This window comes from Manis javanica, chromosome 3, assembly GCF_040802235.1.
Source record: "Manis javanica isolate MJ-LG chromosome 3, MJ_LKY, whole genome shotgun sequence".
NCBI classification, from domain to species: domain Eukaryota; kingdom Metazoa; phylum Chordata; class Mammalia; order Pholidota; family Manidae; genus Manis; species Manis javanica.
The window spans coordinates 134,191,264-134,209,349 of record NC_133158.1 but is presented as its reverse complement, the minus strand read 5'-3'; the positions used below and the strand labels follow the sequence as shown (position 1 = coordinate 134,209,349).

General features: G+C 38.0%; 1 protein-coding gene across 5 annotated transcripts in view; it reads right to left on the bottom strand.

The window, feature by feature from the left end:
* Positions 1-18,086, bottom strand: part of TNIK (TRAF2 and NCK interacting kinase) — a 365,077-nt gene that overhangs the window by 106,759 nt on the left and 240,232 nt on the right. For all 5 annotated transcript variants that reach the window (XM_073232094.1, XM_073232090.1, XM_073232091.1 and 2 more), the window contains exons 5-7: positions 11,451-11,561; positions 8,143-8,233; positions 6,135-6,265 (exon numbers count right to left, since the gene is read on the bottom strand). In XM_073232094.1, coding sequence (XP_073088195.1) covers positions 6,135-6,265; positions 8,143-8,233; positions 11,451-11,561 — 333 coding nt within the window. The remainder of the gene's footprint in view (positions 1-6,134; positions 6,266-8,142; positions 8,234-11,450; positions 11,562-18,086) is intronic.

The following is an 18,086-nucleotide window of genomic DNA, read 5'->3' as shown; positions in this document are numbered from 1 at the left end:
CACCATCCCAACTACTGTGCATACTCTGTCACATGCCCAGGCCTGAAACTGCTTCTTCTTTAAGCCCTCACATGGTATCATCATTAGGATCATTTTTTTTGCTGGGATTCTCTTGTTTTCCAAAAGCAACATTAATATTCTTGACCATATATACCCAGAGCTGCTTGTAAGCTGTGCTTAACTGCCCATGCTAGAAAGCAATAAATGTCCTTGACAGACCTTGTTTAAGCCTTCGGATATATTAGCAAGTCCCAAAGACACTTCCAAACTTAAATACGGAAGAAAATGTTCCAATTACAACTGGCAAGACAAATCACAAGAGACGAGAAAGGGAAGAGGGAGAAACAAGCTGAGGAGAGAGTCAGGAAGAGATAAGTTTCCTTTGTGGCCATGGTGTGACTCATTTTGGCAGGAGCTGGGTAATTCATTATTCCAGAGGTGCTGTGCAGCCTGGCCTGTGGCATGATTAATAGGCCAGTCCTGTGCGCATTACAAACAAAACAGAGACAAATTCTAGTGCCTCTGGGACAGCAGAGGCAAGCACACAACTTCTGCCTGGTGGGGGATCAGCTGGCATGCAGGCAACTTGAGCACAAGAGAGCATTCTTTCTGGGAGTAGGCTGCCCAACATGTGAAGAAAATAACACTTTCAGTGTTGAGCCAACCACACAAGGAAAGAGAGGCAGGGGGGCACAGGAAAAGAGCCTAGTGTGCACGGAGAAGCAGCAAGACATCACACTGGGCAGCCAGATAGACCTGAGTTTGACTCTCAGTTCTGATATAACTAGTTCGGTGACCTGGCACAAGCCACTTAACTCCTCTGAGCCCATTTTTTCACCTGTAGCATGAAGAGAACTCCAATCATGCAGTATTATGTGAGAATTCAAAAAGTACATGACACACAATGCTGTGTACAAAATGACTATTTAACAAATACTGGTTCAGACAGACCCTGAGGACCAGTTATCACTGGCTGGAAGGACAACCAGCACACTTGAATCAGGTAAGGTGGCACTGAGCTCTGGTGCTCAGTGGTATTCTGAGAAATCTCTGGGATGACATAGGCATAAATATAAATAGGAAGCTTATGGGAAGCAACCAGGAAAGAAATGTGTCCTTCCTCTTCCAGCCTTGCAGTTTCCCCCTGTTAGCAGAGCCTACCAAGAAGCCAGATAGACAGGCAGAAGTGGGGTTAGCCCAGTCCTAGCCCCATCAGCCCACAGCCGAGAGAGTGGGGTAAGCCATCGCTGACAGACAGTAGCTTAGTAATGGGCACAACCAGGATAGTGGCTTCCACTACACCTGACCAGAAAATAGTTTCTTGTTGTTTAACTTATTTGCCATTTTCTTTTCAAAAAATTCCACTTGGCAAGGGGAAACTATATTTATTGTGTGTGGTCTCTAAAGGCAGCACCTTAATCCAGAGGTAAAAGTTGCAGAGAAGCAGATTCTGGCTCAACATAAGCAGACAATGAGAAGTATGTAATACAAACATCAGATTTGAATCATGATATTCTTGGCTTTTTTTAGGCCAAAATGGCCCCAAATGGCCATACTTTCATATGACACATAAACACAAATACTATCATATATTGAGTACTTACCAACTGTTAGGCACTGAATTTATTCCTTTATACATGTTAGCCCACTTTATTCAAACATAATCTTGTCATATACAATTTATTATTCCCAGGTTATAGAGGTTCAGAAAATTTAAATAGCTTCCCTGAGGTCACACAACAAACAAGAGGCAAAGTCTACATTTTGAACCAGTCTGTCCAGCTTCAAAAGCCTGACTCTTCTTCATTAGGTCATATATTTACATATTACTTTAAATATCAACAGAACAAAGGTGGTGAGCTCAGGGTTGCTGAGCATGTTCAAATACAGATGGTTATTAATAATCTCATGCCACACATAAAACAGAAGGCACAAATCTTTAGTTCCTTCTTCATTTATGCTTGTTATCTGACCAAAGGGAAAATGTTGGAATAGCTCATTCTCTTCACTTGGGGATCAGCGTGTAACCTGGAGGAGGTACTGGTGTGTCCACCTCAAGAATTTTCTACAGGCAGGTGTGAACATGGAGTCACGAGATACATACTGAATTGTAGTTCAGCTTTCCAGCGTAACACATGGTACCTGTGTCATCCTTCCTTCTCTCTGCATGAGCACAGAGTAACAAAGGTTACTGAGATTTATACCTTGTTTTGAGGGTACATGTCTCAGTCTGCAATCTGAATACTGTCCTCTTACATGACACCCTGAATGAATCTTGGTGACTTGCCAACTAGTCAGCCTGCTCACTTCATCTCCAGCTAAATCTCTTCCTAGACTAGTTCTTTCCTTCCTGCATGAATAAAGTCAATTTTCTGTATCTTGAGGAACAAGTACTAGCTCTACAGCCACAGCACAATATTTGCCCAAACCCTGAAGGAGACATCTATGTCTGCAAATCATCAGCCCCTGTGTGCCAAGTCTCATAAACAGGGTTTGAGTGTCTAATGCACATTAGCACAGATCAAGCCAGAGGATGGGGGTGGCAGTTGAGAGGTATGCCATTTCACTAGACTTCTCTTACATTACTAATCCAATATAAAAGCAAACCAGCTGATGTTTTTAAAAAACAGAACAGAAAGATATACGGAATAAAAAAATTAAGTTCTCCACCCACTTGCCATATATCCATGGGGCAGGAAAGAGTAAGACTCTTTGATGTGCACTATACTGTAAGTTGCTCTCTGCATCTAACACCCTGTCTTGGGATCTTCCCTACTTCACTGCTTAAATGGCTGCATAGTATTCCATGGACAGATGCTCTTGTCTTTGTTCAACTAGTTCCCTATCAATGGGAATTTGACTACAAAGACCAAAGTTCTGTGAGTGGTTCTGTTAAAGCAATAAATACATGAGGTGATGACATGCTTGATAAATCCCACCCTACTGAAATGCAATTCAAATTTAAAAATAACAATTTAAACAGCCTAGGAATTTTGAACAGTTTTATTAATTTCAAATCATTTGAATGCTTATTCTATTCGATGAGAAAGCTATTATTGCCTCATATACTCATCAGGGAAATGAAACCTTTCCTTTTGCTTGAAGTGTTTTGACAGAATTTCTGAAAACAAGAAAGGAAAGGCCTCTAGGGGGAAGTGAACACACCAGGCATAGGAGATTCTGGTGCTCCTCCTCAGGGTAGGGGTTATTTGGAGTCACTTACTCACTGTGCCCAGTAGATAATAGACAAAACCAGACTGTATGGAAGACATGAGGTCTTCAGATGACAGAGGCCCTTATTTTGTACTTTTTAGAAAAATTTAAAGCAGTTTTTGAGGACATCTTAGACAAATCAAATAATACATACAAATTGATAAACAATAAGTCAAATAGTAAAGAAAAACTATATTCTTACATTTTGTCTTTATTTTAAAGGAAGGGCTTTTGTGTAATCTAACACAGCCCAGTGGTCTTCAAGTCATCTTTTATTCCTGACATGCCTTCTTGGCTGAAAGTTTCTACAGCACCTTAGAGACCAGCATGAGTTTCTGAGGCAGGAATGCACAGCTGAGTCACATGGGCTACCCAACACACTGGACCCAACGGCTGAACCTAGATGGGGTTGCTAATGGACGTTACGTGTCAAAAACTGCTCATACAGATGCAGCTTAACTAACTCCTTACACGGAGTGGGCATTTAATAAATACGAGCTTAGTGAATGAATAAATGGTTTTCAAAGTCAACGTATTGTCAAGTTGTCTCTTGGTGACAGACCACATTCCTAAGAATAGAGAACAGAAAAAAGGATAAGATCTGGTGCCAAGAAAGAAGCAGAAAGATTGTATTTACAGAATAGCTTCTTCTCTGGTCCATGGTAAAAGTGTGAAATGGCTGAAATGCATCTTCAAACAACGACCGAACCTTCCTTTTTGCCCACTCCTCCTAATTCACCCTTCTGTCAGGCTCCTTTTACCCATGACAAGTGACCAGTGAAGCTCGTATTCATGCCATGACTTCTTCCTCTTACACAACCTACATTCTTAACAATCCTGATAAATTAACTTGCACAAAGGTCTAAATGACTGGTATAGTAGAACTTGTTCTCTCATCAGGATTCTTTATTTTTGAATCGAAGACACAGAAGTTAGTCTTCAGTTTTTAGTGTCTCAGGATATCTTCACAGTAACACAGACCTCCCAGTACCTCTGTGCAGCCTGATGCCCCCGGGGGTCACTCTATACCAGGCTTTGTCCACACCTAGAATTAGGCACTGGGATCAAACATTTTTCACTGATGTCAAACTACATTCCTTCAGCCACAATCTGAGAAAAGAGGACCAAGATATTAGTTTAATTCCAAGCTTTGGCTTGATCAGAGGAAGTCCTCTTCCAGTTTCCCCATTGAAAAGAACTAAGAACAGGGGTCTATTTTATGTCACAGAAAAGAAGTCCCATAAATAGTATAGCCACTCATCATACTTAAAAGGCTAAGCTAAGGGTAACCATTTGAAACATTCTGATTCTCCATGGTATGTTATGAAGTAGCCTAAAATATCTGTGGTCCAGATGTATACTAGTTAGCACTTGTTGATTATAACTATCATTTGAAGAATTGCTTATAGTCAATTACTGGTATGGGACATATATTTTGTAGTGGGTCCCCTGAAGGCATTTGCAAATTAAATTATTTAAATGTGCTCATCATTAGCAGTTTCAATTAATGACATTTATTTTGGCAAGAGATTAATTTTTAACTTGGCAGCTGTTTTCAGACAGATTGTTGTCAGGTTATTATAGTGACTAACTCTGAAAGGAGGAGGATATTTACAGGACATTATTTTGTTTCTAGACCTTCAAGCTAGTGTTTTCTCCAAAGAGGCAAACAATTTTGTCCATGCCCTGAGACAGTGGGTCTCAAAGACATTGCAATGTTTACATCTTTGTGACCTGATTTCAATAATAATCCCACATACGGAGAACTAAAAATGATCTTTGGAAGAGGAATTCTTCAAATATACTCCCAGATGCTGTTTTGTTGGTCAGTTGGAGATTTATATAGGAGTACTTCATAGAGGAACAGAGTAATATATTGGAAGAACTCTGAACAGGGAGTTGGGAGACGTGGGTTCAAGTGCCAGCTCTGCGAAGGTCACTACAGGGTGAGCACTTGCCAAGGCCTCATGCTTTGGTGCCAAAGATGAGGGTATGTGGAGATGGTCATTAACATCTTTTTATGAAAAGTCCATACACCTGTAAAAACAGCCTAGATAGTATCAGGTTTTGCCAAGATCATCCTGTGGTCTGCACAAAGATCACAGAGTATCTCTCCATCTACTGCACGGTCTAAAAAACCACAGTTCCTACATCCACTTGCTTCCAGTTTTAATGTCTCACCTTTCAGCCACAATTCATGCCTGCAATATCACCTAACATTTCAGTTACTGATGGGATAGTCACCCCAGATTATATCTGATTACTGTCTAGCAGAATGGAAAAGAGGAGGACTTCTTGGAGAAGGGGACAACTTTCACCTGGCTACTCCAACACTGCTTTGATCTTACTAGCAAACTTCTAGTTCACAATACAAAGTAACAAACCACAAATGAAGTTCCAATGGGAACACCAGGAAAGGCTACAGAAACACCCTATAGTAGCTACCAAAATCCCATTTGGTTCCCTCTCATCAAAAAGAAACTTCAATAATTAAACTTTGAACAATGTAGAAATGAGTAAGTCTGATTATTTTTAATCAGAAAAAGATGATCCACAACAACAAATCCTTATCTTGGTTTCTTTTTACATAAAAAGCTTTCAGAATACATATACTTTGCAAAAAATCTAAACGATAACCCAAATGGAAATCTATTTTCTAATAAGAAGCAAAAGTAAGTTCAAGAGAATACAGAAAATGGTTTAAACATTTTTACAAATAGGCAATCAGATACGATGGCTGAACTCATTTTTTAAAAAGATTCTTGCTTCAATGTCTTTCATTTTAAGTTCAAATAATGTTTTAAGTTCTCCCTTTGGAGTACATCAAACAAGTCCAAAGGCATGTGAGGATTCTACTGCAGGACTCAGAGCAAGATGTTAGGCACAGTTTTGAAACACAATGAAGAGGAGAGAAGTCATACCTTGAAATCGTATGTGGCATCTGGGTTTTCGTCACAAGCAATAACCTCTGGTGCCATCCAGTAGGGAGTGCCAATGAAGGTGTTCCTCCTGCCCACTGTTCGATCAAGCTGGGCACTGACGCCAAAGTCCACTATTTAAGAGAAGACAAATGAACGTTTATGATCTTTATAAGATGATACAATGAATATATGGGTTTTTTTTACTACGGTAAATATTTAACAAAATTTACCATCTTAATTTTTAAGGGTATAGTTTTGTGACATTAAGTCCATTCACATTATGGCATACCATTACCATCATCCAACTCCAGAACTTTTTCATTTTCCCCTGCTGAAACTCTCTACACATGAAATAATAACTCCCCCCTTTTCCTTCCCCCAAGCCCTGGCAAGCACCATTCTACTTTCTGTCTCTATAAATGTGACTACTAGAGGTGCCTCATGTAAGTGGAATCATATAGTATTTGTTTTATTGTGACTGGCTCATTTCACTTAGTATACTGTCCTCAGGATTAACCCATGTTGGTGTATGTGTTAGAATGTCCTTCCTTTTCAAGGCTGAATAATTTCCCATTGTGTGTAGGTGCCACTTCGTGTTCATCCATTCCTGCCTTACGGGCACTTGGGTTACTTCTTCCTTTTTGCTGTTGTAAATATGTATTTTTAAACTGCATATGTAGGTGGATAAAGTATATGGACGAGGAAGGCACAAAGGATTATATTTGCTTACAGAGGCTCCATGGGGACCAAAATTAGGTGTTACATAAAAGGCAAGCTTGTTTTCCATAAAGGGTAGTGTTTAAGGGATATGAAGAAAGTGGTTAAAAGCTAAGTTTCTGTGAGCAGACCACCAAAATTTGCATCCCATTTAGGCCACTTAAGAGTGACATAACCTAGGAGTAGAAGTTCAACCTCTTTCAGCTTCAGTCTCCTAACCTATAAAACAAGGATGATGATATCTATATAGAGCTGTTGTAATGTTTAACTGAGATAACCTATGCAAAAGTGTCTTATATGGGGCCTGACATATAACATTCTCTCAACAAGTAACTGTTTATTAGTGGTGAGTGAATATTCTGAGAATAGTTTTTCTACTCAGTACATATATAACTATGTAATGTATGTTTTTGTTTACAAAGGGAATATTCATGAGATGAAAGTTTGGCCCCAAATGTTAACTAAGAAAATATGGAAATTAAATGTTTTAACAAAAAGGCAAGAACAAATGTTTAGGATCTAAACATAGGAGATATTTAAATCTCTTTGGAAATTAATAATCATAAGGACAATAATTCTTTTCTATGATAAACTATATATCTTAAGAGATATTTATCAATTCATGCTTTCACTCTAACCAGGCAAATGCAAGGGGATTCTCTACATTATCTGAACAATCCTAGTTCGCTATGGGAAGGGATCTAATGGACAGCATCAGGGAAAAGGATTCCCTCACTGAACACTCTGGCAGATACAAGTGGGATAATCAATATGCATGTTAAGTAGAATACTGAGCATTCATTTTGTATAGGTGCCCTAGATAATAATGAAATCAATGTAAATATAACAAAACATATGGGAATATAGCAGGAATTCTTATGCTAAATATGTCTAACTGGATATTTTCAATGAAAAAATGGGGTCATCATTGTTCTGTCAGAGCATCAACTATGAAAACAAATAGTATGGCATAGAAAACCATTTCAAGGCCAGTCACTTCTAATTGATAGGGTTTTTACTAAAAAACAACCACAAAAACCTCAGTTATTTCTACACATTGATTAAGCTCATGGTTCTGTTTACCATATTATATATCAATTCACTCCTCAAAGGGCTTTTAGGAAATGTTTTTTAAATAGGCAAAGAAACATTTTCCTTTTCATTCTTGGTACAATGGCCTCAAAAAGCCACAGTGACGAATTTACACTGATTAAAAACCACCACCAGCAGTGGCTGTTGAAATAATCCCATCAATTCTGCAATTCCGAGGCTCGCTGGATTCTGTTCTTACCCAGCTTCACTTCTGCATTTTCAGTCAGCAAGACATTTTGCCCTTTTATATCTCGATGAATCACTTTATGCTGGTGTAGGTGGCTCAGCCCCTGGAATGATGGAGAGTTGAGGGGGGTTAAATTAACAGGAACATAAGCCAAGATTCAAATACACTATTTGGGATGTTAATGATCCAAAAAAAGATGTAAACTCACCCAGAGATACTTCCATTATTATATTCACATCTTTCATGTGTTCACAGAGCTATTCTAAACTGTAGGCAATTGATCAATTAAAATGAAATATAGAGGCAGTTCCTGCAACGGATGGTACTGTATTAAATGAAATACTTGCACCTCAGCTTTGATTTGAAGTACTGTGGAACCACACATGCTTCCAATGTGCACGGGTTTCAGGTAACAGTACTGTGAGAAGTGAGGACCACCTGGATTTGCTAGTTTGTAACAGGAACACCTACAAAGTCTCTGAACAGAAAACTAACCTGATTTAGCTGAACCCTCCACTTTTTTTTTGAGCAATATTTGAATTTAAAAGTTAAATTTAAAAGCTAAAAGTTGTCTTAAGTTATTATAATTTTAATTAAGCACAATAAAATATTTTCCAGTCCAGCTCAGAAATTTCCCATTGGCCTTAGATATGTGGCTCATATTAAAAAAGGAAAGCAATAATTCTGATTTCCTTTGTTGGCCTTCAAAGCTGTCATTTCTAATGCCTTGTGATATTTGTAACTTTGTGTTCATTATGTGAAATAATTATTCAGGACATACAAATTCCATCTCTCCATGAATTACTCTAATTTTGGCTTGTGGTCTGAGTTCTAAAACCTATGGGTTTGCTCTATCTAAGATTTCTCAGATATCTGAAATAATCTAAAATTGGAGTCTCGAAGCAAATTACATTGTGCTAACACTTGCTAATTCAAATTATACTGAAGTGTTATTTTATTATTGATGATTTTCTGCACTTTTTTCTCTCCAACAAAACCATGGTTAACATAAAAAGACATAAAACTATCTGAATACCTTTGTTGAGAAAGCCCAAAATGATACACATGTGCCTATCATAAACATAAACATGTTATAATTTGAAGACTGGTTTGGATATTAAAAAAGTTACCTTTCTCCTTTAGTTAGTTTGGCTCAAGGTAGGCATCAAGCAGATTAAAATGTGAGGTTTTCATAGCATATTAATACCCCATGAATCCTTAAAAGAGGGAATGAAGATTACTTTCCTTTCTTTACCACCAAAGTGGTTGGAAGCAGATAGCAGAACACAAAAATGAGCCCAAAGTTGTATTTTATGAGATCATATGATACATGGAAGTTCATCTCTGAAACATCTTGCGAGTAAACGTCCCTTCTAATGAGTCACCTTGTCTCAAATGCCAGTATCTTTTAGGAGGATGTATTAGAAGAAGGAAGAAAACACTGTGTTCACATATTTTAAAACCAGGTATGGGGAGGTACTCATCTGGTGAAACATCCTTGCTGCTTTTAGTACCCTGGAGCTCACATGTCTGACCCCTACCAGAGGTACCCAGCCGAGCAGAACGGTGCATTGGCAGAACCGGCCCTGGAGACCCAACAGGTTCTTGGCACCAACTGGGTGGTCTGCATGACTACATGACCCACCATGCTTTCTCTGAACAAGTAAAATTCTAAGTCAGAAATGCAAATTAAGTTTATGCAATGGCACCTTAATACTTGGAGACAAATGTCAGATTTGAAGGATATCAGCAGCCATACCTTCTTGTTTCCCCCTTGGATTTTGATTTGTGTTCTGTTTGAGAAATTGTTTTGCCTACTCCAAGCCATGGAGGTATTATCCTATGTTTTCTCCTAAGAGCTTTCTCACATTTGTATCTATAATCCAGCTGCAATTAATTTTTGAATATGGCATAAAACAGGTATCGAGCTTCACACTTCCATATGCCTATTCAATGGACCAAGTGCTACTTACTGGCAAGAGCCCTGCAGCACTTTTTGTCATAAACCAGGTGCTCATTTGAAATGGGTCGTTCCTAGGGCCTCGATTCTGTTCTTTTGCCATTTGTCTATTCTTGTGACAATACCACCCTGTCTTAATTACATGGGAGCTTTATAATAAGTTCTGATAACTGGCAGTGTAAATCTTCCGGCGTTGTTCTTCAAGATTGTCTTGGCTATTCTTGGCCCTTTGCATTTCCATATGTTTTAAAAATCAGCCTGTAAGTAACTAGATATATCTTGAGAGATTTTGATAGGGAGTTCAATGAAACCATGGATCAAATTGGGGAGAAATATCTTTACAATATCAAGTATTCTCATCTGTGAAATGGTATATGCACCTCCATTCAGTAAGGTCTTCTTTAATTTCTCTCAGAAATATTTTGTAGTTTTCAGTGTAGAAAAGTCCTTCACATCATTCCATAAATTTACGTCTAAGTATTTTACTTTTTGTTATTATAAATGTTGTCACTTGAAAATTTCATTTTTAATTTCTTTTTTGCTAAAGTGATTTAAATTAAGTGAACAAACATATTTCTGGTCCCTTCCTCCCTTCCATCCATCCTTCCTTCCATCCATAGCACCTAATCTGTCTCTTCAAGGCATATCTTGGACACATGAAAATAGCTTTAATGTTTGTTGCCTTATATTGAGAAGGCAGAGCTTATATAAATAATGAATGCCAAGCAAATCTAGTAAGAATGCTCAGTGACCATACAAAAGCCTCCATATTAGTAGCAAGAGATAATTAAACTAGTCTGAATGAACTATGTGACCAATACCTAATTCTCCCTGGACAGAGCTCAGCAAATATGCCACTACTGTCCAAATTGCCTGATTGTGGGATCTGTGGGCAAAACTGGGAAAACAGGCAGTCTTGGCTAGCTATCTTGATTGATATAAGTGATGAAATCTCAAAGACTTTTTTTAAATGTAAAATCACTTAAACTGGACAGTATGTGCTGAAGTGGCTATTGTCGCACAATCCTTAAGCAGTTATAAATTTTTCACAAATAGAAAATTCAAATGAGTGATCAAAAAATCTCTAAGAAACCCATTTCCTAAATGGGACCCTATCTCTATGATCTAAGATCAGAATTCTAATTGGAAATGAATCCCTTAAGGGGTTAGTCCCTCCAAATGAGAGTGCACACAGCCTATTCAGAATGGCTCTCATTTCCACTAAAGCAGACTGTAATGAATTATCATTACCACCATCACTATTAGAATAAAGCTTTATAGGGGTTTCCAACATATTTATGAATTTCAGTGGATAGTACACAGTTCAACACCTTCCAAGGTACCCTGTGTTGTTACTTACACGTAAGATCTCCCTGCAGATGTATGCAATCCACTCCTCCTTCAGTGTGTTACCTTTCGTGTTCTTGATCAGATCAGTGACAGAGCCGGCGCCACAAAACTCCATCACCAACTGACAAAAGAAGAAAACACGCCATTTTTATAATTGCACTTCACAGCTCCCACTGGGTTGAATTAAGAAAGCATAAGGTATTCCAACTGGCTGCTTTGAAATGTGATTCCTGCAAAGAAAGAGTCACCATAAACAATATGTAAAACATAAACTTTTATATTAATTTCATTCCAAAATGATAGAAAGGAAAGATTTTTAATCTTCCAACATGGAAGTTACAGTTGGAAATTGAGGAATGTCTCCATATTCTAGGTTACTTTTTAAAATGAGAGCACCTAGTTTAGATGTAGGTGAAAATATCCCTGTGTTTTTATCCAGCAGTGGGACTCATCTTTACTACAAAAGAGAATCACTCCCCTGTCTGAAAGAGCTATGGTTGTCTAGCCAGTCCCACGTTAGGACAATAGAAGTGCACACTGTTTATCTTACTGGTTTGTGAGTGGCACTGTAAGCTGCAGAGTGGAGACTATCTGCTTTTAATTAACACCAGCAAATGTTCCCAGGAGGCTGGACACATCGAATAAATTCAATAAACAATAAGCCCTAATTTAGCACCTTTCATGCAAAAAGCTCTAAGTTCTCTATAAATACAAACTCATTATAATACTCAGCAACTTTGTAAAACAGGCAGAAAATAAACATCTCCTTTATTTAACGGAGAAGTAGCAACTCAAAGAGGAAAAGCAATCTATCTGCTTTTACATTCATTTTCTGGGTTTAGAACAACATATTCATTTCCATGCTTTATCTCTCATCTTTAAAAACAGTTTTCAACAGAAGTCACTTCAGTAGTACTTACAATTTTTTGTAGTTATGTGAATAGAATTCAGAATAACTAGCAATCAATCTCTAAGTAGACACAAGAAACAGGACTAAAATGCAGCCTTAATGAAATCACATGGACGGTTTTGGCTTTGTCCAAACATACATTCCGAACATTAGCACTATGTCACTGGGTCCTAGAAAATACCCCACCAGGCTGCAAAATATTTGAGCAGGAGTTTTCTTTTTTCTGTATATCTAGTAGAATCTCAACAAAAATTCATGAAATGAGTCACATGAGTGAGTTTTCAGGACCTCTTCTGACTTGTCTTATGATTTCTACAAAGGGTAGGGAAACCTTCCCATCTTCTCCAGCATGCTAGTGAAAGTATAGCCCTACCAGGAGCTTTTGTAAGGAAATTTCAGAAATGCCACAATGGACCAGTAAGAATTATAAAATTACCATATACGATAGCCAGAAAGCTATCGAAGACTGGAAGATCTTTGTTAGAAAGGACTCAGGAGTTAACCTGAAGAGGTTCTCACTGGCCAAAGATGGGAGAGCTGGAGCATCAGTAAGAATAATGACTACAAGTCTGGAGACACATTAAACATAATTAGATGCATCAGTAAAGATACCCATCTAAGAGAATATAACTGGCACTGTTTGAAGAAAATGAAGAAACAAGTTCTTATTTTGAGATGGATAATAAAAGGAAAGAATCAAGAATTTAGACTCCCTTTCTTATACAAGGTTTACCATTTGGTAATTGAATAATAAGGAAGTAAGTTTACCCATCCTAAAAAGCAGGTATTCATCTAATAGATGAAAAAGACATAATAAAATTAGGGCATCACTATTTCACAACCCTTAGTAAAGTGACAAGTTTAGGCACTTTCATCAATGGTTGCAAATATGGAAAAAACAGCTATGACTTGCCTCTTGATTAGAATAATGCAATATTGCCTAAGAAGTAGTCTTGCCATAAAAAAGACAATCAAACAAAACCCCGAATCTGATCAAACCTCTAGTTCTAACTAGCGGTTTACAGGAAATTCAGAGGGCTAAGGAACATGTAATACCATGGGGATACAATCTACAAAACCCAGTATAGGAAACTTCACATAGCAAATGACACATTTGCTTCAACAAATAAATTGCAAGAAAGGAAAAAGAGCTGGAGAGATAATCTACAGATTTTAAGGCATTTAAAAAGATATACCAACAAATTGGATGGATCCAACTTATCTGGATACTGATATATTTAACAGCTGTTAAAATTTTGAGACAATTATAACTTCTAATACAGACTAGATATTTGATAATACTAAGGAAGTATGGTTAATATTTTCTGAAGTGTGATAATAGCACTTTGGTTATGTAAAGAAAGTCCTTCTCTTTTAGAGAAACATACTGTAATACTATGGCTAAAGTGGTTGATGATTGTATACAAACGACGCTGGGACAATTGGACAGCCATATGTAAAACAATGATGTTGAGTCCTTACCTCATACCATATACAAAAAATTATCTGAAAATGGATCAAATACCAAAATATAGGAGCTAAAACTATAAAACTTAAGAGAGAACACAGGAGAGCTAAAAGTATAAAATTTGAAAACACAGGAATAAATATTCATGACCCTGGACTTGACAATGGTTTCTTAGCTATGACAACAAAACCACAAAAGCTGGATTTGATCAAAATTAAAAACTCTGTGCATCAAAGGATAATATCAAGACAGTAAAAAGACAACACACAGAATGGGAGGAATATTTGCAAATTGTCTATCTAATACAGGCCTAGTATACAAAATAGATAAAGAGCTCTTACAACTCAACAAGAATATAAACAACACAATGTAAAAATGGGCAAAAGACTTAAATAGACATTTCTCCAAAGAAGATACACAAATGACCCACAATCATATGAAGATGCTCCACATCAACAGTCATAAGGAAAATGCAAACAAAAACCACAATCAGATACCACTTCACACCCACTAGGATGGCTACAATTTTTTTTTATAATTATTTTTTAAGCAGAAAAGAGAAAGTGTTGGCAAGTATGTGGAGAAATGAGAACCCTTCTACGTAGTTAGAAGGGATGTAAAATGATGCAGTCACAAGTACTTTGGTGTTTCCTCAACATGTTAAACATATAATTATCATATGACCTAGCAATTCCACTCCTAGGTATATACTTAAAAGAACTGAAAACAGGTGTTTAAACAAACACTTGCTTCTGAATGTTCAAAGCATCACTACTCATGAGACAAAAGGTGGAAATAACCAAAATATCCATCATTAGATGAGTAAATAAAATGTGCTATAGCCGTATAATGGAATATTATTCAGCTATGAAAAGGAACGAAGTACTGATGCATGATACAACAGGAATATTGAAAACATTATGCTAATTGAAATCCAAGCAAAAAAAGGCTACATATTATATGAATCCACTTACATGAAATATCCAGAATAGGCAAATCCATTGAGACAGAAAACATATTAGTGGTTGCTAGGCACCAGGGGGGTGGATGGAATAATGAGAGTGACCACCTAATGGGTATAGTTTCCTTTTGCGGTGATGCAAAACTTCTGGAACCAGACAGCAGTTGCACAATATTGTTTACTTAATGATGCTGAATTACACATTTTATAATGGTTAAAATGGCAAATTTTATGTTTTGTATATTTTACCTGAATTTCTTAAAAATGGTATGATAAGATTTGTTGAAAAATAGTAGAAGGGAAGAAACAGGAGGAAATATGGTTGGGGTAGGACTGGCTACTGGTTGATGGTTGCTAGGACTGTTTTTAGGCATATGGATGTCAACTGTATTGTTCTGTCTACTTTTGTGTATTTTTGGGCTTCTCCATAATACAAAGTTAATGAAAATCCCATTATGTAGAAAACCATGGTTCAGTGGCAACAGGATGGACCAAAGAAATATCTTTGGGTCGAAAGAAAAGAATATTTTCTCAAGGGAGCAGAATGTTTCTGCCCCTTCTCCAAACCCCATTTGGAAAAGCACAGAGGCCAGACCTCCCGTTCATGCCACCCACTGCTTCTGTGTCGGCTGGAGAGGATGTCCCACCCTGGAGTTCTATCAGGGCACATCATTACAGCTCCCAAGAAAAGCAGTGGACACCCAGGGACTCCAGTCTTTTAAAATTAGATTGGCCAAAATACTTTCAGATATTCAGTAGGACACAATCCTGCTCTAGCCAGGCACTAATGTCAGTGATTTCTGTAATTTGTTTCTCCATTCAGCTCCAGCTGAAGACTGCTAAATTCTTTTTATCTCACTACAGAACAAAATGATCGTTAAATTATGCAACGGAATTTTTTTTTTAAAAAACAAGAAGAGACAGAAACTCGCATTTGCTAGCAATCGGTTTCTGTAGTTGCACAGCAACACTGTAATTACTGCCACCACACAGTGGGGACCCTCCCTCACTGCAAGTAACCTCATCACATTAATAAACAGAAACAGGGCTAAACATGCTAAGCCCAGCAGCAGTAAGTCAATAACTTCACATCTCACAAGCAAGAAATAATGGATCATTAATATCCACCTTGAAAGAAAGTTCTCAAAGAGTTGACACTGAAACGGGTACAGTTGCTAGATTTACTGAGAATTTCCCACGTGCCAGGCCCTGGGCTAAGGGATTTATAGCTATTGTTTCATTAATTCTCCTTCCTCTCAATTCTCTTTTCCTTTATACTTGGAAATGAAGCTTAGTTATGGTCTGGAGTCTGATCCATAGTATATATATTCATTTAGTACCTAGAGCGGGGCTGAAAGCACGGTGCTCTCTCCAGTGTGACATCGGGATTGTTCTCTAACCACCCGGAGCTCAGCCCCCACCACCATCACTATAATATACAAAATAAAGGTATCAACTTTATGGGTTTGATGTGAACATTAATTGTGTCTATGCATGTGAAGCTCCTAGCAACCAGAAATCCCTAACTCTATTTATGACTTACCCATTCTTGGGGTCTGTTTGCCCTTACAAAAATAGCTATTAGGAAGAGTTTACAATTGGGAAGATATCATCAATACCTTCTGAAAATCCACTTCCCATGGAGGGTGAAGAAATGGCTGAAAGGTGCACTGGGCACATGGGTGTCTAAAAACCTCTATCAATGAGAGAGTACAAAGGACACATGTCTTTGTTTTCAAGCTTGTATCAAATGTCAAGAAAACACAGCTGTGCATTCCAGGATGCTGGGTCTTTTTATTTGTCAGGTTGGAAAACAGCGGTGGTGGGTGCGGTTTAAAAGGAATCTCATCTGTGAAATTCTCACTCAACACCACCTAAATAACTGGGTCAGAAAATGGAATACACATGCATGTCACCTGGGCAGAGAGAAGGAAGGTTAAGTTGAAGGTGAGGACAGAACTGTTAGGCAGGATGGGGGTTGGGCTGGACCTGGAATGGGAGCAGTCATGGAGGAGATATTTAAGAAACAGCACCATGGACCAACCCAATTATTAGGGAATGGGTTTATTGGACTATTTGGACATGGCAGTTATTTCTATTAAAAAGGTTAAAATTTAAAAACAGAGTTTTAGCGCATTTCTCAAATTACATGGCTGTATGTCACGTATTTTTTGTCAGTTGTCATATTTCTGGTGAGCAGGATGTTTTCCCATAGAGGCTATGGGGAGAGGGGGTGCTTATTATGGTCTCCTCTGCTTTCCCCCTCTCCAGACCAGTGTTCAAGGAAGGGGTCTTGGGCCTCAGCTGATCACAGGAGTTTCAGAAGCACCATTTGAGTCAGCCCTGAGCCCATCTCTTCATCCAAACTGAAGGGGAAGGGCCTTTAGTATAGAGTCACCAACCCGAGACACTCCTAACCTGCCCTTTCCAGACCTTATCTCCGCTGAAAGAATTTAAAAGGTTTAGTCTCAGAGCCAGATTAAGAAGTTTAGGACAATTTTTGTGGTCTCTATGGTATTTACTCACTTGGTAGCTAACTGATTTTAAGTTCCTGTAACAAGAAAACAGAGCTTCAAGGTATTTTAAAACTGCAGGCACTAGCCCAGAATACCTTGACAGGAACTCATGCTCTCCAAATGTCACTAGCTAGTCAGTCACCCCACAAGAATGAATTACTAGATCCCTTCTCTTCTACAATAAAAGGAGGGGCAGGAGGCAGGGGAGAGGAAGAAGAGCAGGTAGAATGATGAAGGTTTGCCTAAAATGAGAGAAGCTCACACCAAGCAACGAAGCAGGAAAAACACCAAGCACCCTAAAAGCAGGAAAGGAAAGAAAATTGTCCAAGAATTCACAGCTCTGCAAAGGGTCAGCCTATTGACCTTGAAGGTCCAGAAACACCAGCAAGGCACAGGATATTTTTATCATGTGTGGCTGGGAATAGCCACATATCTCATCTGCATGATTTATGAAGGTGTAAACAAAACCCAAATGCAGTACTTTGTTACAGAATGCTGCTTTCCCCACCAAAGGTAGTTTAAGTCTCATAATATACAATATGGGTATATAAAAGTACAAAAATTGGTAGGTATATTTACCATTTCAATCAACTGACAGAAAGGTAAAGTAAAACTGTTGGGAATTTCAAATTTGGAAAAGCAACCCAAACAGTATTTTGCACTCATTTTTAAATTAGTACGTATTTAGGGAAAAAAAAATCCTTTGGCCTCTGAATTATGTTTTTAGACTTGAAAAATGAGTGCTTGAATTACAAATTCTAAGATAAAAAGATGAGTTCTAAGGATGTGAA